Here is a 24,938-nt window from a genome sequence, read left to right on the forward strand (position 1 = left end):
CGCAAATCGGGGTCCTATTACATCAATAGGACCCCGATGTCATCTTAACACAGTAGAGTGTGGGCACCCACAGCAGCTGCCCCGGCAGCTACAACCTGAAGTCCAAAGAGGCTTTTTCCAGGCAAGTTTAATACTTTGCATTGTGGAGTCAGGAGCAGCAGGAGAGCTCCTCTGGACCCCACAAGGAAAGTGCAGGTCTCCCCTGTCCTGGACTACCCGCCCGCCAGCCAGCCACACTTTGCAAACCTTTTTGGGCGGGAAATTGGCCAGAGGCATATTAACGAGACCCAGCTGTTGAAATCAGTTGAAGTCCATGGAAAGTAAAATCAGGCGGCGTATAAAACAGGTGACCGATTGGATCACAGCAGCTTCCCACCGCATGAGATAGGTTAAAATGACCCCCTGTGTGTGTGCTTGTGAGCATGTGCGGAGGAAGAAGGGAAGCAGGAAGTAGTAATGCTCTTTTGATACATAGGCCTAGAAATTCAGTGGGCTGCGCCACCAGTTTGCGCCCAAAGAGGGCACTCAGTGGCTTTAGCGCCACTAGCCACACCTACCGCGATATTTAGCGGGGCGCTAATGGCGGCGTTAGCCTGTAGCGCTGCGCCGCCGCCGATGACGTCATCGGTGTGCGCAGCGCCCCGCTCCCGCCCCGATGACCATATTTGGTCGCGCCCGACTCTTTAGCAACGGTCGCAAATAGCAACCGGTTCACAGGGGCCTACCTGTGGCGGTAGTGGCGCTAGTTAAGGTGGAGGTGCGGGCGGCCGCTTTTTCGGCGGCCGCCTGCCAGCACCTCCATCCCCGGCCTCCTAAACCACCCCCCCCGCGGCATTGCCGGCTGTTTCCCGAGAGCCCGGCACTTCTCCTTGGTGCCGGGCTCATTTGCCGGCACTCGCGAGCGGGGCTCGCGCTGTTGCAGGCACCTCCCCCTTAACAGTGGGAGGAAGGCCTGCAGTACCGCAGCGTGCCGTGCCGCAGCGTGTGGCGCTGCGGCCCTTAGCGCGCCGATATTCAGTTTCAGCGCCCCAAGCGGGGCGCGGGAAGCCTTGAGTAGCGGCCCGCTTCCATTTGGGGTGCAGAAACTGAATATCCGGATGGCGCAAGTGGCTCCGCGTGCAGCGGTAATTCCGGCGCCCAGGCGAGCTTGGCACCCCAAACGGCGCCCAACTGAATTTCTAGGCCATAAAATGATCAACCTTTACCTTTTTTAACCAATTCTGCTTTGAGGACAGCTTAATGTAAAGACTTATTTATATTCTTGTAAAAAATGTTTATCAGCTTTTAATAGTAATTCAAGTTAAATTTGAATTCAAGTCATCAGTGTTACATACACAAAGTAGTATCTTGGGAAATTCAATTGACTGAAGCCCAAATTTGGTTTTTCTGTTGCCTAGTAATAGCTGTAGATGCTTCCCACTGGAAGAGGAGAATGCCTATGGCAGTAAACTTGACTGTTTGCCATTGGCAATAGTCCCTTATGCCTCCAGGGAAACAACCAACCTGGTTTAATTTGTTGCGGAGAAGTGATTCAAGCTATAAATTGGATGAACCAAAAAGCAAAATGTTATACATTTGAGAAAAAAGTGTAATTTTTTGGTTTCTTAACTGAAGTAATTTATTCCAGCAACCTCTGCTGTATTTTCTGCAGTGCCAACTATTGTGGTGTGGGGTTTGCTCAGATCTGGTATTTTTTAATGAACTAAATTTTTCTTTTGCATAGACATGATTGGTGATGAAGTACAGTTATTGTTTCATTAATCACACAGCTGTCTGTACAGTCTTGTACCCTACCTGCAATTTTCACAAAAAAAGATTACAATGAGCATTTGTCACAGTTGTTAGGAATTCACAACCTATGTTGGTGCAAGCTGAGATTGAATGTAAAAATTAATCCATGTGAAAATATACAGCTTTGAATCTGCTGCAACTATTAGCATGTACCTATGTTGTTTGATTATAATTTTTATTTAAATATTTTCTATTGCTGTCCTTGACACTCTGTTTAGTCTTAGCCTTGACACAGAGCAGCAAAAGGCTTTGAATGTAAATGGAACCCAGTGTCTATCGTACAGTGGCCATCAGCCGGTTAGACTCCGAACCCTCCTTGAGTTGCACGTGTAACTTTTGGCATGACTGTCCAAGAACCAGGTATCAACTGACATAAAGTACTGCATTAGTTGTTCCATCTTTGTTTCATTCAGCGTTAATTATGAGGTAGTTTGCTTCTGAGTCATTGTTGCAGTATCATTTGTTTAAATAAACAGAATCAGTTGGAGCCAACACAAAGTATTCAGGGGTCCCCACTCAATCATTCATCAGTAAAGCAATGCCGTTCTTATTGATTTATCTGCAAGGTATCAATCATTTCTGAGGTTTTTTTTACATTGACACTGTGATGAAATATTTCCATTCATCACTGCCTGTGACTGAGATCGGTTTCAGTGTCATTTCCCTTCCCCCAGACCTCATTGTATTGTGTACTGGAATGTGCTGTATTGTATACTGGAATGTGCTGGAATGTGCTGTGTGTAGGGCTCCGCCCATACCTGGCCCCGTTTGTAAGCTAGCTTCAGTCTAGCCCCAATCTCCAGAAGGACGACATCTCTCTCGCTTACGTGTTTCGTTCTAAGTTAATAAAAGCCTTGTTCTGTTCTGCTACCTTCGAGTCTCGGAATTATTGAGGCACATCAGACACAGCAGTGACTAATCAGGAAGTTGTGAGACCCGGTATATGCTCGGCCCAATCAATCATTAATTGGAAGTCATGGCATTCCTCTCTTTCATAAACAGTGACTGATCAGTGAGTTTGTAACACTGGCAAATGCCAATTGAAAGCTAGACATTGAGATATGGAAGCTATAATATTTACTTTTGTTGCACCGTTGCTACTTTGCTGTATACAGAATATTGTTCACCTTGTTTAATTTTGCTTGTTTTTTCTTTGCACTTTATAACTATCACTATAGCTTACGGCTACTGTCGCCAATGTTACATTACAAATGCTCAACACACTCATATCAATTTCCTCTCTCCATCATTAAAGAGAGGCATTGACCCATTAAAATAAACAGGTTAATTCTTCTGTTAAATAGTAGGAATGAATTTGATATCAATGTGTTTAGTGTTCATACAATGACATCGCTAACAGCAATTTCTAGCTTTATGTCATTTTAAAATTCCCCCAAAAAAGATCTTTTCATGTATTTGGATCCTCACCCACTGTCCACCCAGCATTTTAATTTGGCAATGTTCTAATCAAGTATGCATCCAGCTTCTTGTACTGTCCTGACACAGTTGTGACATTTATAACCTCTTTTGGTACATTATTTGATCAATAAACATATTTTCCAATTCTTTTTGTCAACAGCTGCAACATAAGAACAGGGAACTGAAGACTCTTATGGAGCAGCCTTTGCGTGTAGTCAGGTAGGTGCACTTCCAGGGTTAGTGGATATGTCAACATTCCAGATTAGATTGGATAGTGGGATGAAGGACAAGGGTTTGAAGGTTTATAGGAGCAGGGCAGGTAAATGTGATTAAAACAATTTACCCACATGGAGGGTAAACATTGACACGGACTGGTTGGGCCAAATGGCCTGTTGCCGTTTTGTAATTTCTACCTATATATTTATATATAATGGTGATGTGCTACAAACAGCGCATGTTACAGTTATTACCAGTACCACATCAGAGAAGCTTGTTAGTCAATGGTAAAGCAACATAAACTCTGCATTAATTTTGTGAAAATAGTATTAAACAAAAAAGCCTTGAAATTCGATGGCACTGCACTCGTTTATTAGGTGCAAAATGGGCGTCTAAGCATCCAATATGGTGGCCCGTGCACACTCATTACACATCAGAAGTGTGCTACTGGTAAAGGCAGTAAAAGAGCCATCACACCTGAAACAACAATTAGGCCCTTTGCATATGCAAATAGAGGACCTAACGCCTGTTTGAGGCCCCCTTTGTAAAATTGGGGTGTCATGTTGCAGCCGGCTAGGATCAGGAAAAGGTGGTCTCCATGCAGCCTAACCAGCGGTCTTTAAAGTCTAAAATGAAATACTTACCTGAATGTGGAGCGGGAGGTGGAGGAGGGCTCCTCCCAGCACCACTGCAGTGCCAAAAACCGTTGTCAGCTCCCACTCGGGCCCCCTCCCGACTGCCTCCCCTTTCTCCCAATCGCTTCCCTCTCTCCCGATCATCCCACCACCCCCCTCCCACTCTTGATCATTTCTCTCCCTCTCCCAGGACCTACCTGAGGACTACTGCTCATGACGCAGTGGCCTGAAATTGAAATCATCTTTGCCAGCACGCAGCCTGGAGATGCCCAGCAGGCATCTGCAGCTCGCCAGTCTCAGATAAATGAGATTGGAAGCCCAATATCGGGTGTGCCGTTTCTTTAAAAAGCACTTAAAGCACTTAAATTTAAAGCCAGTTCCTACTCACAGTGGGAAAATGGTTTTGATGACTGGCCAGTTTCCCACTACAGAAAGGCCTCTATTATTTAAACATGAGTGTTTCCCATTTAAATAAAACAGAGCATTGCATAGTGGGAAAGCCCTATAGCTTTTCAATTCTTCTGGGACAGGAAGGGGAAGGGTTTGCCTTCATCCCTATGTACCTGCATTCTTTCCTCCTCCTTCCTCTCCGCATATTTTATAACTCTTCACCACTCAACTCCAACTCCCCGATATTTGCCTCTTCACCAGTCACACTACCAACTGCGCATTCACATAACAAGCTCCAACAGAACTACTTCACAATTTAAAACAAATCGATGGCAGTTTTGGAAGGTGGAGGAATAGTGCCTGAGGAAAGGGGGCGGTTGATGATGTCAGTGAGTTACTGGGCCAAGGAAATTAGTTGTGTGGTCAGGAGTTGGGTTGGATGCGGTCAAAGATGCAGGAGGTGTATCCATAAGAGGCGATGAGTTCGATGAGAGCTAGCAGAAGATGAGGAAGAAACTATAGAATGATACAAGGTCTGGGTTATGATACAAAGAAAGCTGAAGGAGTTGCATAGGGCAGGAGGCTGAAGCAGCCAGGTGGAAAGTCAATCTTCAAGACATGGATGGGGGGGGGAGGGGCTGCGCAGAAGCAGAACTGGTCAGCAGTGGGCCAGAAGATTTTTGTGAGACCTGGAGGAGCCCTCCTGCTCCTTCTGACCCCACAACAATCTATTAAAAACCCCAAGAACTTACCTTTTGGGAGAAGCCATCAGTGGTCCCTTTAAGGGCTGTTAGTTATGCCTCCCGATGCCTGGACAGAGTGGGTCTGGCATGTGCCGCACATGCTTCATCTATTTGTCAATAGAAAGACAAATCGGGCGAGGTGTATAACGGGTGGCCAATCTGCTAATGCCTGTTTTGCACCCCCACCCCCATTATTTTTTGTGCAGTACGCAAGGACTCCTCATATATACTTCAGATATGTGAGGACATAGGAAACATCAAGGTGAATTGCTACATCTGGCCTCTATTTAATGTAAGATGTCTGTCAGTGCATTTAACATTGTGCTAGTTACTGAGAGACAATATGACATGATGATAGTTATCACAGATCTCTAGCACCCTGGGAAATGTATTAGTCACTGTATACCTCTGGATAATTAATGCAGAAAGATAAGTTATAAAAATGGCCTGAAACTATTTACTAGTTATAGAAAGAGTGGGGAGACTAACACTTCTATTTTGGAGAATAGTTGAAGAAGTTCTTAATTCATGCACAGACCATGGGTGTCGGCGGGAGGCGCGAGCGGGAAGTTTAAAAAGGCTTCAGAGACCCAGGTAAGGCCTCAGACCGCGGGTGTCGGCGGGAGGCGCGAGCAGGAAGCTTAAAAAGGCTTCAGAGACCCAGGTAAGGCCTCAGACCGCGGGTGTCGGCGGGAGGCGCGAGCGGGAAGCTTAAAAAGGCTTCAGAGACCCAGGTAAGGCCTCAGACCGCGGGTGTCGGCGGGAGGCGCGAGCGGGAAGCTTAAAAAGGCTTCAGAGACCCAGGTAAGGCGTACCAATCTCCAGTCTCCGAAGTCAGAGGGAAGGAGAGAGGTAAAAAGTAATCCAAGTGTGACGTCACCAGAAAGCGGGTAAGTGATTGGTTGGTAAGTAGTTCTCTCTTTTTAAGCTTAAACTCTGTGGTTTATAGTTTCTAAGGTGCGATATTCATCATCTAGAATCGGGGCAGAGGGTATTTAAAAATAATATTAATAAATTTAATTAATTACATAGAATGGGAGATCAGGTGATGTGTTGCTGCTGCAATATGTGGGAGCTGGTGGACACCATTGATGCTCACGGTGATCACATTTGCAGTAAGTGTTGGCTGCTCGAGGAATTCCGGCTCCGTGTTGAAGAGCTCGAGTCCGAGCTTCAAACACTTGGACACATCAGGGAGGGGGAAAGTTACCTGGACTCTGTGTACCAGGAGGTAGTCACACCAATTAGATTAATTAATTCAGATGTAGTCCGTGGCCAGGGTCAGGATGGTGTGACTAGAAGTGAGGCAGGTATGGGGATCCAGGAGGTAGTGTTGGAGGAGCCGCAGCCCTTGCTCTTGTCCAACAGGTTTGAGGCTCTTACTCCTTGTGAGGATGGGAACAGGGACTGCGGGGAGGTTGAGCAACCTGGCCACAGCACCGTGGAGCGGGGGGCCATTCAAGTGGGGTGAGTTAAAAGAAATGTTGTGGTGGTAGGGGATAGTATCGTTAGGGGGATAGATAGAGTTCTTTGCAGCCGAGAGCGAGAGTCCCGAAGGCTGTGTTGCCTGCCCGGTGCCAGGGTTAAGGACATCTCCTCTGGGCTGGAGAGAAACTTGGAGTGGGACGGGGAGGATCCAGTTGTCATGGTCCATGTTGGTACCAACGACATAGATAGGACAAGGAAGGAGGTTCTGCTGAGGGAGATTGAGCAGCTAGGGGCCAAATTAAAAAGCAGAACCACAAGGGTAATAATCTCTGGATTACCACCTGAGCCACGTGCAAATTTGGCTAGGGTAAATAAAATTAGAGTGTTAAATGCGTGGCTCAAAGACTGGTGTGGGAGAAATGGGTTTTGCTTCCTGGGACACTGGCATCAGTACTGGGACAGGCGAGAGCTGTTCCGTTGGGACAGACTTCACTTGGCCAGTGCTGGGACTAGAATCCTGGCGAATCGAATAACTAGGGCTGTAGAGAGGGCTTTAAACTAATTAGTGGGGGGGAGGTTTTAAGAGAGCGAAAAATAAAAATGACAGCGGAGAAGGCAATAGAGCAAGGTAGCAGTGGGGGAATTAAAAACCAGAGCGTGTCAGGAGGGGACAGAATGTATAATGATAAAGGTAAAGTAGTAAAAGGGGTAAAAGCAGGAATAAATTGTCAGAAAACATATTTGAAAGTTCTTTATCTGAATGCACGCAGCATTCGTAACAATATAGACGAGTTGACGGTGCAAATAACTACACATGGGTATGATCTGGTGGCCATTACGGAAACACGGCTGCAAGATAATCATGAATGGGAACCAAACATACAAGGGTATTTGACAATTAGGAAGGACAGACAGGAAGGAAAGGGAGGTGGGGTTGCTATGTTATTCAAGGATGGAATCACTGCAATAGTCAGAAATGATATTGGGTCAAAGGATCAGGATAGTGAAACAGTTTGGGTGGAGATAAGGAATAATAAGGGGAAAAAGTCACTAGTGGGCGTAGTCTATAGGCCTCCTAACAGTTGCAACTCTGTTGGTCGGAGTATAAATCAGGAAATAGTTGGGGCTTGTAATAAGGGAACAGCTATAATCATGGGGGATTTTAACTTTCATATTGACTGGACTAATCAAATTGGGCATGGCAGCATTGAGGAAGAGTTCATAGAGTGTATTAGGGATGGGTTCCTTGAACAGTATGTAACTCAACCAACCAGGGGGCAGGCAATCTTAGATCAGGTCCTGTGTAATGAGACAGGATTAATAAAAAATGTCCTAGTAAAGGATCCCCTTGGAATGAGTGACCATAATATGGTTGAATTCCAAATTCAGTTTGAGGGTGAGAGAGTTGGATCTCAAACCAGCGTACTAAGCTTAAATAAAGGAGACTATGAAGGTATGAGAGTAGAATTGACTAAAGTGGACAGGGAAAATAGATTAAAGTGTAAGACGGTACAAGAGCAGTGGTCTACATTCAAGGAGATATTTCACATCTTTCAAGATAAATATATTCCACTGAGGAAAAAGGGGAGTAAAAGAAAAGACACCCATCCGTGGCTTAGTAAAGTAATAAAGGATAGTATTCGACTGAAAACAAGGGCATATAAAGTAGCCAAATCTAGTGGGAGGATAGAAGATTGGGAAGCATTTAAAAGCCAGCAAACAATAACTAAAAGATTAATTAAGAAAGGGAAGATAGATTATGAAAGTAAACCAGCAAAAAATATAAAAACAAATAGCAAGAGTTTCTACAGCTATATAAAAAGAAAAAGGGTGGCTAAAGTGAACGTTGGTCCCTTAGAGGATGGGACTGGGAAACTAGTGGTGGGGAACATGGAGATGGCAAAGACGCTGAACAAATATTTTGTATCAGTCTTTACAGTAGAGGACACTAAAAATATCCCAACACGGGACAAACGGGGGGCAATGGGGGGGGGAGGAGCTAAACACGATTAAAATCACTAAGGAGATGGTACTCAGTAAAATAATGGGACTTAAGGCGGATAAATCCCCCAGACCTGATGGCCTACATCCTAGGGTCTTGAGAGAAGTGGCGGTAGGGATTGTGGATGCATTGGTGATCATTTTCCAGAACTCCCTGGACTCAGGAAAGGTCCCAGCAGATTGGAAAACTGCTAATGTAACACACTTATTTAAGAAGGGAAGTAGACAAAAAGCTGGAAACTATAGACCAGTTAGCCTAACATCTGTGGTTGGCAAAATGTTGGAGTCCATTATTAAGGATACAGTAACAGAGCATTTGGATAAACATAATTTAATAGGACAGAGTCAGCATGGTTTTACGAAGGGGAAGTCATGTTTGACAAATTTGCTCGAATTCTTTGAGGATGTAACATACAGGGTGGATAAAGGGGAACCAGTGGATGTAGTGTATTTGGACTTCCAAAAGGCATTTGACAAGGTTCCACACAAAAGATTACTGAGCAAGATAAAAAATCACGGGATTGGGGGCAATATACTGGCATGGGTGGAAGATTGGCTATCTAACAGAAAACAAAGAGTTGGGATAAATGGTTCATTCTCGGGCTGGCAATCAGTAACTAGTGGTGTTCCGCAGGGGTCAGTGCTGGGACCCCAACTCTTTACAATCTATATTAACGATTTGGAGGAAGGGACCGAGTGCAACATATCCAAGTTTGCCGATGATACAAAGATGAGAGGGAAAGCAGTGAGTGAGGAGGACATAAAAAACCTGCAAAAGGACATAGACAGGCTAAGTGAGTGGGCAGAGATTTGGCAGATGCAATATAATGTTGGAAAGTGTGAGGTTATGCACTTTGGCAGGAAAAATCAAAGAGCAAGTTATTATCTAAATGGAGAGAAACTGCAAAGTGCTACAGTACAAAGGGATCTGGGAGTCCTGGTGCATGAAACACAAAAAGTTAGTATGCAGGTGCAGCAGGTGATCAGGAAGGCCAATGGAATCTTGGCTTTTATTGCAAGGGGGATGGAGTATAAAAACAGGGAAGTCTTGCTGCAGTTATACAGGGTATTGGTGAGGCCACACCTGGAATACTGCATGCAGTTTTGGTTTCCATATTTAAGAAAAGATATACTTGCTCTCGAGGCGGTTCAGAGAAGGTTCACTCGGTTGATTCCAGAGATGAGGGGGTTGACGTATGAGGAAAGGTTGAGTAGGTTGGGACTCTACTCATTGGAGTTCAGAAGAATGAGAGGCGATCTTATCGAAATATATAAGATTGTGAGGGGGCTTGATCGGGTGGATGCAGTGAGGATGTTTCCACTGATGGGTGAGATCAGAACTAGGGGGCATAATCTTAGAATAAGGGGCTGCCCTTTCAAAACTGAGATGAGGAGAAACTTCTTCACTCAGAGGGTAGTAAATCTATGGAATTTGCTACCCCAGAGAGCTGTGGAAGTTGCAAAATTAAATAAATTTAAAATGGAGATAGACATTTTCCTAGCAGATAAGGGAATTAGGGGTTACGGGGAGAGGGCAGGGAAGTGGATGTGAGTCTAGATTCAGATCAGCCATGATCCTATTGAATGGCGGAGCAGGCCCGAGGGGCCGTATGGCCTACTCCTGCTCCTATTTCTTATGTTCTTATGTTCTTATAACATGTGGGCCTGTTTATTCTAATTCATGTTGGTTATGGTCATGTGTGTGTTTTAATGCATCTTGCTAAAGAAAAATCACATATTTTGCAACTGATAGCTGCCTGAGGCTTTGTGTAGGTTTATCAAATTGTTATCTGTTACTCGTGGGTGAGTCCTCCTAGTTAGGCATGTTATGTAGCTGCCAATATTTTGTTCATTAACTCTAGCTCAAGCCTCATTCAAAATAATGACACAATGAATGCCAATCAAACGTGGTAAAAGGCCGCTCATGACTATTTCAATAGGGTAGGCCTTGGGCACATGGTCAGCTACTTGTGTGGAACAATATAAGCTGAATCAATGGGGTTAATCTGTAATAACACAGTAAACACATTAGCAGAAAAGACTCAGAGTGGAGTTGTTAAATGATATTAGTTCAGGCTAGACAGAAATTTCACTGACAAGTAGGATTGCCGATAACAGCAGACATGTCAAGCATCCGCGTTGGATGTGGATAGTCAACATTTTGGAGACCAAGGCCTAGAACTTCTGGCATGAATGTCCTTTTTTAGATTAAAAATATTTTAGATTAAAAATTGTAAACTATAAAAGTATTTCATATTAAATAAAATGCATCATTTTTAATGCAAAAATCAAAAAAAATTCCAAGCCCCTGAACCCCTTAGAAATGCAGCACTGGATTAGTGCGAGGAATAGGGGTAGGAAGGAAGCTTCTGCATTTGGAAGGAGTGTGCAAACTCTAAAATTCTTGCCCACAGCCACTGACTGGAATGATCCTGTGGTCAATAACATGGGGTTCAAATTCCCTAAGGTATTATTTTTAATGAAATAAAACTGTTTTCCCCAAATAATAGATTATTTGCTACTACAGCGGGCTTAGCAGCAAATACACCAGTGTATAAATAAGCAACAGGCCAGCACTTTTGCGATACGCAATTGCAACAGGCGAGCTTCCCTGCTAACAATGCATATTGGTACATTACCCTCCTTATTACTTAATTAAGTGTAATTAGTTGTTTTATGTATAAGTTCAGGGTGGGTTTTGAGTTGTTAACTTTTACTGGTTTGACAGGGTTCATCATACCCAGCAACAACTAAACCTAGGCTGTGTTGGCGTTGGTATTTGGAAAATACTTGTTTCTATCAGGAACTGGCCAGGAGTTAGGGACATTCGAATTAGTGTGTAGATTCCACTGCACTTAGACTGAAATATTTGGTATGAAATAATGGTTGTTCAGGGTAAGAGCTCCACCAGAGAAACTCTTACATTTTACTTAGTTATCCAACCTATTTAAAACACAGTTGCAGTGCAAGGTATTGCTTTCAAAAAGTTAGAAGCTGACAATTGAGGTGGCAGCAGGAAATGAGACTTGACCAAAATAAGTGAAAAACATCATCATCTACAGCTGACAGTAGCAGATCCAGGAGAATGTGTGGGAGGAGCTTCCTGATCTGCACCTCAGATTATCACTGATAAAAATCAATATAATTTCTCATGTGCTGGTTGGTGGAGCCTATTTAAAAAAAAAGCTTTGAGCTTCTCTGAAAACAAAATGTAACTGATCGATATATCTTGACAAACCTGACTTCTGTGATGCTGAATAAAAATAATAAAACCTTTCTCAAGGTGAACCTGTGTAATGGACAACATTTATAGGATAGATTTAGAATTGTCAATAAAGCACAGTAAACTATCCTTATAAATCTGTCTTTGCAAACTGTATAAAAAGCTTGTTGTAAAGTGGAGGGTGTGCCTTACTCCTACTTCATGTATCAAACATATTTGTAAGGTAATTAGATATGGATATGTGAATCAATATGGCAATGTACCATAATGATCTCAGATATATAGATAGATAGATAGATAGATAATATTGTATTATTGAAAATTAATTTTAAAAATGTTTTAAAAGAAGAAAGTGGGAGTTCTCTATTAATGAACGAGTAGAGGGAAGGGGAATGTAAAGTTTTCCAGAGTTGGCTGAATGGAGGGTGTGAGCTGGGGTGTGGAGTTGGAGGAGGTTGCTGAAGTCGAGTAGCATGAAGCCATGGAGGAATTTGTAAATAAGGACAAGGATTCTGAAATGAATATACTACTGGGGGTCAGTAAGGATAGGAGTAACAGGTTAGGATGCTAATGGTGGAGTTCTGCTTGAGTTGGAGTTTGGGTAGGGTGCAACTCGGGAGATCAGCAAGGAGATTGTTGGGGAGGTCAAGCATGGACAAAGGTGTGGATGAGGATTTCAGTGGTGGAAAGCGTGTGGTGAGACAGATGAAGGCAATATTTTGGAGATGGAAGTAAGCAGTCATGATGATGAACTAACTGTGGGTTTGAAGCTCAGCTCAGGGTCGAGCAGATGGGTAAAGCTGGATGTTTTTGGCATAGATATCAATGTTGATCCTATGCTTACATTATCGAGAACAAGCAAGTAGATGAGGAATAAGTGAAGACCCAGGATGGAACCTTGTGGCATTTGAGAGATGACCTTCTGGCTATGTGAGGAAATGCCATTGCAGCAGATGTGTTCTGCGTAGGGACAGATGGGGATGGAATCATGAAAGGGCGATGCCATGGAGATGGATCACAGAGAAGAGACAGTGGAGGAGAATGGACCAGCCAGCCTTATCAAAGGTCACAGAGAGATCGAGATAGGGATAATGCACCACAGTCAAAGTCACATTCATGAATTTGACCAGGGCAGTCTCATTGTTGTGGGTGGGACAGAAGCCAAACTGAAGAGATTCAAAGATGGAATGGCAGGAGAGGTGGGGACTGAATTGGACAGCAGCAACAAGACTCCACGGTTATGCTCTGATCTTTTGTATTAAACAGGTGTACAACTGTAGATGTGAGCACTGAGGCACAAAGTTGGAATGCGAAGGAAGACAAAAGTATAGTACAGCAATTTGAAATTGCCTCCGTGCATCAGTGGATTAACAGGAATGAAGAGAACCCTGATACGCAGCAGGTGAGCAGTTGATTACTTTAGCAGCACCGACAGGAAGCAGAAATGGGAACGCCCTCTTGGAAGCAAGAGAATAAAAGCCCAGCCAGAACTTCCTCATTTTAAGAAATCTTGGAATGCACACTGAGTGCATTTCCTTTTATAACACAGCCCTCTGTTGTGCAGAAAATAGATGATATGAGAAAATTGTCAATGTCATGTGGTCTTTTGGAACCTGCTGAAAGACAGCATTTGAAAATATTGGTGCATTTGGTAAGTAAAGTGATTTATATATTTCTCAGCTTTATTACAACCCAGTACTTGAATTTTTTCTCCAATCTGCTCCGAAGAGTTAATGCAGTCAGCTGGCGGATATAGTCATCAGTTTGAGAATCAATGTTATTTGCACTCGGAGCGATTTTGAAGTAACGCTCAAAACGGGCACAAAGTCAGTGGAGCGGCATTCTGCTCATTTGATCATACTAATGTGAGGCCCGAGCCTTTTTGAGGCATAGGCCTCATTAGCATGCCACCGCTGATCTGCGGACACCAAACGGATGCCACGCTGCAGCTCGCTGGTTCTGGGTTGGGTGCGAAATAGGCCAGCTCCCATGCTGAGCTAGCTGGCATGTCTGGCCTGGGGAAGGGGGGGAAGGAGACAATCCCAGTTGAGGCCATGAACAGGCCGGCAGCAGGACGAAGCTTTTTAGGGAGCCCAGGAGGAACACTCCTGCCCCTATTGAGCCCACTAAAAAAAAAATGAAGGTTGCCGGGCCATTTTTTGAGTGTCTCCACCAATACCTTTAAGGAGCACTGGTTAGGCCGCTGAATCTTTGATACAAATGGGAAGAGCATGCAAGGCTCATGCCCTGCCGATTTGTACCTGAAAATTTCCAATCAGAGTACTACAACATAGGATTCCTATTTACATATTTAAGCAGCTGATATAAAAACAGAAAATTCTGGAGATACTCAGCAGGTCAGGCAGCATCTGTGAAGAGAGAAACAGAGTTAACGTTTCAGGCATACGGGATACTTGCCCGTTTACAGGCCCACCTGAAATTTGCATCAGGTGGGCCTTGGGGCATCAGAGACATGGCTGAGGTGCCCCCCGATATTTTCAATTGTTAGCCGCCCATTTTTCAGGCAAGGAACAGGCGGCTGGCAATTGAAAATCACCCACTTAGTTGCTAAGTCTTGTCGCTGTATCTGACTCCCACCATGATATGGCATTGTTAGTTTATTCAAGTTTCTGTTATGGTACAGAGTAATGGAGAAGCTATGCACTTATTATCTGTTCGTACAGTGTAGTGGCACTCAGCATCACCTAAGCCACCATTATTAACTGTGCAGTGGGAAGCAATGACTGCAGGGAGTGTGAATGAGTGAAGGGCCCAAACCCCCTCACTCTGACTTAGATGAAATGATTTCCATTTTATGATACTGTTGAGGAATTGTTGGGCTCAGAGACTCTTTTCTTTGCACCCGTACTATTATATTGCTGAAGATCCAGTATCATGACACACCACGGTAAAATTGGCCTTCGATCGGTCAGTGCGTGTTCCCTTGTACTAATTTCAAAACCACATCATCAGAGTTGGCACTTGAAATACTGTCCCTTACTGGAGCACACCTCCTCCCTCCAGCTGCAGGAGAGGTTATTACTACTGCAAAAAAAACACTCTATTTTTCTGGTACTTTTGTATTTAGTTTGTCTTCATTTCTATTTAAAACATTTTTATGTGGGGAAAATATATTCATAGATTTGGAAGTTTATTTCCCTCTGTGAAATTAGGTTGAATTTAAAAAAACTGTTTGATATCTACGTTTCTGAACTAAACCTGTACATTAAACTAAATTAAAGAGGGAGGCTCATCATCATGTATAATCATTTGCAAAGAATAATGAGTAAGTGTAGAATGAATGCTTTTCAAGGTTTCAATGTACCTGTACCACAGTTGATCCAATCTATGGATCTGGTTAAATTTGATTTTAAACATTATTCTCACAGCCTCCTTTGCCACAAATCTGATCACCTGACATCTGCTATAGTCCTGTCAATCAGCAGCTTCAGGATCCCGTGGGAATTGGCCTCTATTTTGGCACTGTTTTCAGCATTAGCCGGTATTGCTGTGTGCTCAGCTGGGATTTTATTTTCCTCTGTTTGTGAATCAAAATATTAGCTTTCGCTGGGAGAGTCATGCAAGAATAACATTACATAGCTCCTATTTTGAGAGGCTCTGCTCTGGGCTCAGAGCCGGGCCTGGGCAGGTGCTGCCGCATTTAACAACAATAACAACGCCTTCAACGTACTTAAACATCCCAAGACACTTCGCAGGAGCGTTATCGAGCAAAATTTGACACTGAGTATCATAAGGAGATATTGGTCATGGAGGTAAGTTTTAAGGAGAGTCTTAAAGGAGGAGAGAGAGGTGGCAAGGTTGCGGGGGGGAAATCCAGAGCTTAGGGCAGCTGAATGCACAGGGGAGCGATAAAAATCAGGGAAATCAAAGAAAAATATAAGGCAAAGGGAAGTTGGGCTGCTGGCCTTTGTAAGATGCTAATTAAGGTCCTTTGTCAAATTTCAAGTTCTTGAAGTCGGCTCTATTCCCAGGGCTCTCCTCGCCCATGTAAAATGGCTGCATGCCTCACCCACTGGGCTGGCCTGCTAAAGTTGGATACTTGAAGCTACGTTTCTGTGGAAAAATTGATACTAAACTATTTGACATGAATCAGTCATTCATGAAAGAAAGACTTATGAAATAATACTGAGCGGCCTGCTGGTGGCGCTGTCCAGGGAGAGTATAAATACTCGGGCACGGGCCCAGCTTGCGCAGGACATTCTTAACAGGAACTAGTGAAGGACACAACTAGACCTCCATGTTGTAAAACATTTGATTAAAGCTTTGTTTAATGCTTAGACCGAGTGCCTAGTAGTTTTCTTACGTCACTATTTTTTTTGAAGAAGAAGCATCGATGGTTGTGGCATCTTGCTTCCCGTATTAATTTCCTTTGATGTGGAGGTTGCCATTTTTCTGTAATTTATTTATTTTTTCACAAGGTTTTCCCAAAATATTGTTGCTTGCTGCTGCAATTGAAGTTGCAACAATAAAATGATGATGTGGAAGACGAGTTCATGAGTGGACACCAAATTACAGGTGTGACAACACTCTGAGGCATTAGCCGGAATTTTAATTTGGAGGCGGGTAGGGAGCGGGAGATCTGGAAAGAGGTCGGGAAACGTGGAAGAATGGTTTCCCGCAGGCCCTGCCGAATTTGACGGCAGGGCATGATTAGCATTTGGAATCACTGTTTCCTGCCCGCAGCCAGCCAGATGGAGTGGCTGGCTGTCGGGTGGGTAAGGCACCAGGCCACAGAGAGGAGGGAGGGAGATATCAGTGGCGGGGTGGGGGGGGGGGTGCTCATAGGCCGGAGGGGGGAGGTCGGAGGGTGATCGGGGGTTGGAGGGGGGAGGTCAGAAGGTGATCGGAGGCCGGAGGGGCCAAGGTTCGAAGGCCAGAGGGGAGATCGGAGGCCTCATGGGGGTGAGGGTTTTGCGACCTCAGTGGTGGGGGGGTGATCGGATGTATCCAATTGCAAGGGGATGGCGAGGCAGGAACGCTGGATCCAGCAGATAAGTGGAAAAGTGTGATGAAATATTCCATTCATCACTCATCAGTATTTCTCTGCCTGTGACTGTGGTTGGTTTCAGTTTCATTTCCATTGTATTGTACTGTGTGTAGGGCTCCGCCCATACCTGGCTCCTATGTAAGCTGGCCCAGCCTGCAGCACATCCAGTACGGCAGACCTCTGGATGGAAGATACATTCTCCTCTGTGTGTTACCTTCTAAGTCAATAAAAGCCTTGTTTTGTTTTGCTAACATCGAGTCTCGGATTTATTGAGGCACATCAATTTTATTGACTTAATTTTCAACACAATGGATCAACTCTTGAAACCCAAACGTTTGGATTTGGACCAGCATGCTTCGGACGCATCGGCACGCTTCGGACACTGGTTTATGTGTATGGAATTCTTCCTGGCAATTCCGCAGCCGTCAAAGATCCTACGGACGCTGCGAGTATGAAACTCGGAATTCTGCGGAATTGGGTAAGCCACCGGGTTTACCCCCTCATCCAAGACGCCGACATGTACCCGGCCGCCTGCGACATCTTAAAGGCGCATTACCAGCAGCCTAGGAATGAGGTGTATGCTAGGCATCTGCTCGCTACTCGCGCACAGCGACCTGGGGAATCGGTGGAGGAGTTCCTAGGCACCCTGAAAACGCTTGGCAAAGACTGCAAGTGCCAAGATGTAAAAGCCGCAGTGTACACTGACGAGCTTGTTCGCGATGCCTTTATCACAGGCCTCCGCTCCACTTACATCCGGCAGAGACTGCTGGAAAAAACGGGATTGGACCTGAAACAGGCTGCGGACACAGCACGATCCCTGGATGTGGCCCAGAGAAACTCGGACGCCTACTCTTCAGCCCGCGCCGTCCACACCGCCACGTGTGCACCAAGGGTGCCGCCACCTTGGAAGGCATCTTCCCCGCCCGGCAGCCCGACACCGTCGGGGCCCCGCTCTCCCCCCAGAAGCCCTACGACAGCCGCGACGCGTCGGGGACCCAACTGCTACTTCTGCGGGCAGCCGAAGCACGCCAGAAACCTGTGCCCGGCGAAAGGCACCACCTGCTTTAAGTGCGGTAAGAAGGGGCACTTCGGGAAGGTGTGCAGAGGGAACACCGCCGGAAAACCCGCCACCGCCGCGTGTGCGCCGTGGGAGGGGCCATCTTGGACGCCAGCTTGCCCGACCTCGTGGGGTCCGCCATCTTGTGAGCAGACAGCGTGGATGCCATCTTGTCTCGATCAGGGCCCTACAGTGGCATCGGTCACAGTGGACCAGACCAGGCCGCACCCGCTATCCAAATCAATGGTGGACATCGAGGTAAACGGGTGCAGGGTTAAATGTTTAATTGACAGTGGAAGCACGGAGAGTTTTATCCACCCTGAACTGGTACAACAACTCTCCCTAAAGGTGGTCCCTACTCGGGGTACCATCTCTATGGCTGATAAAACCCAGACATCGACCATTATGGGTTACTGCACGGTACAATTGTCCGTTAACGGAACTGTATACGATAATTTTAAAGTATTAATCATGAAGAATCTATGTGCGAGCGTGATCTTGGGCCTGGATTTCCAGTGCTACCACCAAAGCATCACGCTCAATTACGGTGGGTCCCAGCCGCCCCTCACAGTGTGCGGTCTGGCTACCCTGAAGGTAAAGCCGCCTTCGCCATTCTTGAACCGTACCCCTAACTGCCGGCCAATAGCGACCAAAAGCAGGAGGTACAGCTGGGAGGACAGGCGGTTTATCGCGACCGAGGTAGACAGGCTCCTGAAAGAGCGCATTATTGAACGCAGCAATAGCCCGTGGCGCGCCCAAGTGGTGGTGGTAAGGGGTAGCGAGAAGAAACGGATGGTGATCGACTATAGCCAAACGATCAACAGGTACACCCAACTAGACGCCTACCCGCTACCCCGCATATCAGAAATGGTGAACCAAATCGCCCAATACCGGGCGTTCTCCACCATCGACCTCAAGTCAGCGTACCACCAGCTCCCTATCAGACCAGAGGACCGCCCGTACACCGCCTTCGAGGCAAACGGACGCCTCTACCAATTCCTCAGAGTCCCCTTTGGGGTGACGAATGGGGTCTCGGTCTTCCAGAGGGAGATGGGCTGCATGGTCGATGACCACCACTTGCAGGCAACCTTCCCCTACCTCGACAACGTCACCATCTGCGGTCACAACCAGCAGGATCACGACTCGAACCTCGAGAGGTTCCTGAAAACCGCACAAAAACTCAACCTCACCTACAACGAGGACAAGTGCGTTTACAACACCACGCGCCTCTGCATACTAGGCAGCGTGGTGGAGAATGGGGAAATCGGACCAGACCCCGACCGATTGCGCCCCCTACGGGAGCTGCCCCTGCCCAACACTCCCAAAGCCCTGAAAAGGTGCCTGGGGTTATTTTCTTATTATTCCCAATGGGTCCCCAACTACTCCGACAAAGCCCGCCCCCTCTTGAAAGCATCCTCTTTTCCGTTCTCTGCTGAGGCCCATGCCGCCTTCAAAAGCATTAAGCAGGATATTGAGCGGGCCACGCTACAGACAGTGGACAAGAACACTCCCTTTCAAGTGGAAAGTGATGCGTCTGACTTTGCCTTGGCGGCCACCCTCAACCAGGCGGGGCGGCCCGTAGCTTTCTTCTCGAGGACCCTCCAAGGGCCCGAGATCAGACACTCCTCCGTAGGAAAGGAGGCCCAAGCCATCGTGGAGGCAGTGCGCCACTGGCGCCACTACCTAGCCGGCAAACGCTTCACCCTACTTACTGACCAGCGGCCGGTAGCGTTTATGTTCAATAATAAACAGAGGGGGAAGATTAAAAATGATAAGATTCTTAGGTGGCGGATCGAGCTCTCCACCTTCGATTATGACATCATTTACCGGCCAGGGGCCCTTAACGAATCCCCCGACGCCCTCTCACGAGGGTTGTGTGCCAGCGCCACCGGGGATCGGCTACAGACCCTCCACAATGACCTCTGCCACCCAGGGGTCACGCGGCTGTTCCACTTCATAAAGTCCCGCAACTTACCCTACTCGATTGAGGAAGTTCGGTCCCTGACCAGGAACTGTCGCACTTGCGCTGAGTGCAAGCCTCGGTTCTACCGCCCAGATAGAGCCCACTTAATCAAAGCTACACGGCCCTTTGAGCGGCTCAGCTTAGATTTCAAGGGCCCCCTCCCGTCCGTCGACTGCAATGTTTACTTCCTGAACATTGTGGACGAATACTCTCGTTTCCCATTCGCCTTCCCCTGCCCAGACATGACCAGCGCCACGGTCATTAAATGCCTCAACAGCCTGTTCTGCCTGTTCGGTATGCCGAGCTACATCCATACGGATAGGGGGGTGTCCTTCATGAGTGAAGAGCTACGCCAGTACATGCTGTCCAGGGGGATCGCCACGAGCCGTACCACCAGCTACAACCCCCGGGGTAACGGTCAAGTGGAGCGAGAGAACGGGACAGTATGGAAAGCAGTCACTCTAGCTCTAAGGACCAAAGGCCTCCCTATCTCCCGCTGGCAGGAAGTCCTCCCAGATGTGCTCCATTCGATACGGTCGCTATTGTGTACTGCCACTAATGCCACGCCTCACGAGCGAATGTTTGTCTTTCCCCGGAAATCCACCTCAGGCGTATCCATGCCGTCATGGCTCTCCACCCCAGGTCCGGTATTCGTGCGAAGGCATGTGAGGGGCCACAAGACGGACCCTCTCGTGGAGTCAGTGCACCTACTCCACGCCAACCCCCAATACGCGTATGTCCGGCACGCCGACGGAAGGGAGGACACCATGTCCATAAAAGACATCGCCCCAGCCGGTAACGGCAACAACCACGACAACAGCAGCAACAACGACCACAGCAACTCTTACCCACCCACTACTCTTTCATCACCCCCGGAAGAACATCGACCAACGGTACCCCCACCAACTACCCCTTCAACAACCCTGGCGGCACCCCCGGCAGAGACCCAGGAGGCCACCGGGGACACCCAGCCGACACCCGCGGCACCACAACAGCCACGTCGGTCGCAGAGGACTATCAAACCCCCGAACAGACTAAATCTATAGAAGGGGTGAATGTGATGAAATATTCCATTCATCACTCATCAGTATTTATCTGCCTGTGACTGTGGTTGGTTTCAGTTTCATTTCCATTGTATTGTACTGTGTGTAGGGCTCCGCCCATACCTGGCTCCTATGTAAGCTGGCCCAGCCTGCAGCACATCCAGTACGGCAGACCTCTGGATGGAAGATACATTCTCCTCTGTGTGTTACCTTCTAAGTCAATAAAAGCCTTGTTTTGTTTCGCTAACATCGAGTCTCGGATTTATTGAGGCACATCAAAAAGCACTTACCTCCTGGATCCAGCAGTGTTCGCCTTCCTATAGCTGGCAGGATCCCGAGGCCAGGGAAACCCCACCGCCCACAGTAAAATTTAAAATGGTGGATCACCATGAGGCACGAAGCCTCATTATAATATTTAAAGTTCTAAACCGCCTCCTGCGAGCGGTTTGGCTTCCCGCCTCCGTTGAAACCGGAAGTGGGTGGGTTGGGGTCGGGATTCAGATTTTTAACTCTTTAACCTCCCACCCGACCCCAACTCACCTGTGTTTTGGGGTTAAAATTCCCCCCATTATGTCTGTAGCCATCAGTACACAGAACCTGGGTTTATAGGCCCCAATATTCCTACCTGGACATGTCATAGAAGGATCAGGCTTTGCTGTGTTCACTTTTCTAGCGAAGCTGTGCCATCTGCTCCAGGCCAACCTGCAGACAACTTCCACTAGAGGAATTTGTCTTCCCCTAGCTGTGAAGAACATTAAGCATTTATATTACCAAATCTTTCCACGAAACTGCTGAGGACATCTGGCAGATCAGCCACTCTGCAGTCCATAAATGCATTAAACAAATAACAGACACTATGAAGTAAATTCTCATCTTTAATACTCTCAGAGCTGAGCTTCAAGTGCCAGGAGTGTTAAAAGCAAAAAAAAAAATATTTGCAAGGGGCACTACTTTTGCCGTGGAAAGGATTAGCTGGACAGAGCACAGACTTTCACCAAGCGGCAGGATTGCCAAGAGTCCAGGGCATAATAAATGCCACTCGTGAGCATCAAGTCTCCTCGCATCAACTCGAAGAGATTAGGAGAGAAGTAAAAAAAAACAATTAGGAAGGCAAAGAGGAACTATGAAATTAAATTATCATCGAAAATAAAACAAAATAGTAAAATATTTTACAGGCACAAAAACACAAAAAGGAAGGTTGGGATGGGAATAGGGCCATTAAGGGATGGACAGGATAATACCACAAGCAACAATAGAGAGATGGCAGAAATGTTAAATAATTATTTTGCTTCAGTATTTACCAGGGAGATAGAATGGTGGACATAACATCGGATGATGAGATTAGTAATGAGATAACTGCATTTAAAATAAAAAGGGCAGATATATTAAATAAACAAATCAAACTCAAAGAGGATAAAACTCCTGGTCCGGATGGATTACATCTGCGCAATTTTAAAGATTCTAGGGAAGAGATGGCAGAGGCACTACTACACATATTTAATAATTTGTTAGAAAAATGTGTAGTGCCAGAGGACTGGTGGATAGCTAACATAATACCTATATTTAAGAAGGGAGATAGAACATGTCCAGGGAACTATAGACCAGTCAGCTTAATATAGGTGGTAGGAAAAATAATGGAATTCCTACTAAAGGAAAAAATAGAAAAACATCCAGAAACCAAAAATATAATAATGAATAGTCAACATGGATTGCAAAAGGAAAATTCTTACTTGACCAACCTCATTGAATGTTTTGAAGAGGTAACAGAGAGAGTAGACAAGGGCAATGCAGTAGATGTAATTTATCTAGATTTTCCAAAGGCCTTCGATAGGGTACCACATAATAGACTAATGAATAAGGTCAGCGAATGTGGAGTCAGGGGACAAGTAGCAGAATGGATAGCTAGCTGGCTTCAAGACAGAAAGCAGAGAGTAGGGGTAAAGGGTAGCTATTCAGAGTGGCAGAAGGTGGGAAGTGGTGTTCCACAAGGATCAGTGCTGGGACCACTGTTGTTCACAATTTATATTAACGATTTAGACTTTGGAATCAAAAACACAATTTCTAAATTTGCAGATGACACCAAATTGTGGGGGAGGGGTGGGGGATAGTCAATACTGAGGAGGACTGCAACAAATTACAGGAAGACATTAATAAACTTGCAGAATGGGCATATAATTGGCAAATTAATATCAACACAGATAAATGTGAGGTATTACATTTTGGTAGGAAGAATAGGGAGGTCACTTATTACTTGGAGGGTGCAAGTCTGGGTGGCCTAGAGGAGCAAAGGGATTTAGTAATACAAAGATACAAATCAATATAAGTAGCGGCATAGGTTAACAAGGCCATAAAAAAAGCAAACCAAGCACTAGGGTTTATTTCTAGAGGGATAGAATTGAAAAGTAGGGAAGTTATTCTAAACTTGTATCGAACCTTGGTTAGACCACACTTGGAGTACTGCATACAATTCTGGTCGCCATAATATAAAAGGGATATAGAGGCACTGGAGAGGGTGCAGAGAAGATTTACAAGGATGATACCAGAAATGTGAAGGTATACATATCAGGAAAGGATGAACAGGCTGGGTCTTTTTCTCTTAAAAAGAGAAGGCTGAGGGGTGACCGAATAGAGGTCTTTAAAATTATGGAAGGTTTTGATAGCATGAATACAGAGAGAGTGTTTCCATTTGTGGGGAAGACCATAACTAGAGGCCATCAATATAAGATTGTCACCAAGAAATCAAATAGGGAATTCAGAAGAAACTTCTGTACCCAGAGAGTGGTGAGAATGTGGCACTCTACCACAGGGAGTAGTTGAGACAAGTAGTATAGATGCATTTAAGGGGAAGTTAGATAAGCATATGAGGGAGAAGGTAATTGAGGGTTATGCTGACAGAATTAGACGAGGAAAGATGAGAGGAAGCTCAAGTGGAGCATAAATGCTGGCATGGACTGGTTGGGCCGAATGGCCTGTTTCTGTGCTGTATATCCTATGTAATCCTATGTAAAAACTCTACAACCTACATCAACAAAAATGGTTCAGGTGGCATCTGATCATAGAAACATATCAGGAGGAATTTTAACTGCCCCCCCCCACCAGGTGGAAACTGGGAGAAGGGGCAGTTAAAAAGGAACAGAACAATTAACTGCTCCATTCTCGCTTTCACAGGGATTTTAACGTCACTGTTTTTGGCAGAGGGAGAGGTGCCTGCCTAAATCAGGTGGGAGCCTCATACGTGTATGAAAATCGGCGTCCTATTATGTCAGTAGGATGGCCTATTAACTGTGGTTTAAGCAGCGAGCCTGCCATGGCCACCCTGCTCAGTAAAAGCTGCTCTGAAGACCAAAGCGATCACGAAAAGGTAACTGCTGCTCCGGCTTCCCACCCTCCCCCCACACCTTCCCACCCACGAGACCCTGCCGAAACCTCCTCCCCTCCACTGACCTTCCACTCCTGCTCCTCCTGGCCCCACAAAGGAAAGTTTTAAACTTATCTTACTGGGCCTCTTCAATGGTCTGACCAGGTTCTTGTTGTCTGGGCAGCCACTGCGAGTGCCCTGCTGACTCCCTCGTTAAATAGCGACCGGTTCTTAGGACCCCAACTTGCACAAATGTTTGAGGCGCCAGCCTGACTCAGGCATTTTAAAATCGAAACCGATTGGGGAAAAGCGGGTAATTCACCTGCTCCATTGTAACTGCCTGTCCGGTTTCTGCCAGGCAGGGGAAGTTAAAATTCTCCCCCTCCATATTTCTGGAACAGAACAGCACTCGACCAGAGCGTGCAATTAGAAAATTTATCCTCTCACCTCGAGCTGCATCAGTGCTAAATCCATGAGAGAAGCAACTGTGGTGGCAGACTGCAAATGTATATTGTGGGCCTCACAAGGTTGAAATGGCTGTGTTCCTCTGGGGGCAGGGTTACGAGTTGGCCCTGCTAGAGATGGAAACATATCCAAGGAGGCAATGACTGCCAGCTCCTGCCTGCTAACTGGCAATATTTCAATCCTTTGAGGAGGCAAGGC

At 46.0% G+C, this 24,938-nt stretch overlaps 1 protein-coding gene across 4 annotated transcripts in view; it reads left to right on the plus strand.

The window, feature by feature from the left end:
* Positions 1 to 24,938, plus strand: part of LOC147122981 (TNFAIP3-interacting protein 1-like) — a 164,903-nt gene that overhangs the window by 93,649 nt on the left and 46,316 nt on the right. For 3 of the 4 annotated variants that reach the window (XM_085963027.1, XM_085963017.1, XM_085963031.1), the window contains exons 2-3: positions 3,371 to 3,429; positions 13,113 to 13,248. In XM_085963027.1, coding sequence (XP_085819153.1) covers positions 3,371 to 3,429; positions 13,113 to 13,248 — 195 coding nt within the window. Of the gene's footprint in view, positions 1 to 3,370; positions 3,430 to 13,112; positions 13,249 to 13,406; positions 13,498 to 24,938 lie in introns of those variants that run through there. The other variant, XM_085963040.1, reaches the window with a different exon arrangement.

This window comes from Somniosus microcephalus, chromosome 2, assembly GCF_052327205.1.
Source record: "Somniosus microcephalus isolate GS21.2 chromosome 2, FLI_Smic_1.0, whole genome shotgun sequence".
NCBI lineage: Eukaryota > Metazoa > Chordata > Chondrichthyes > Squaliformes > Somniosidae > Somniosus > Somniosus microcephalus.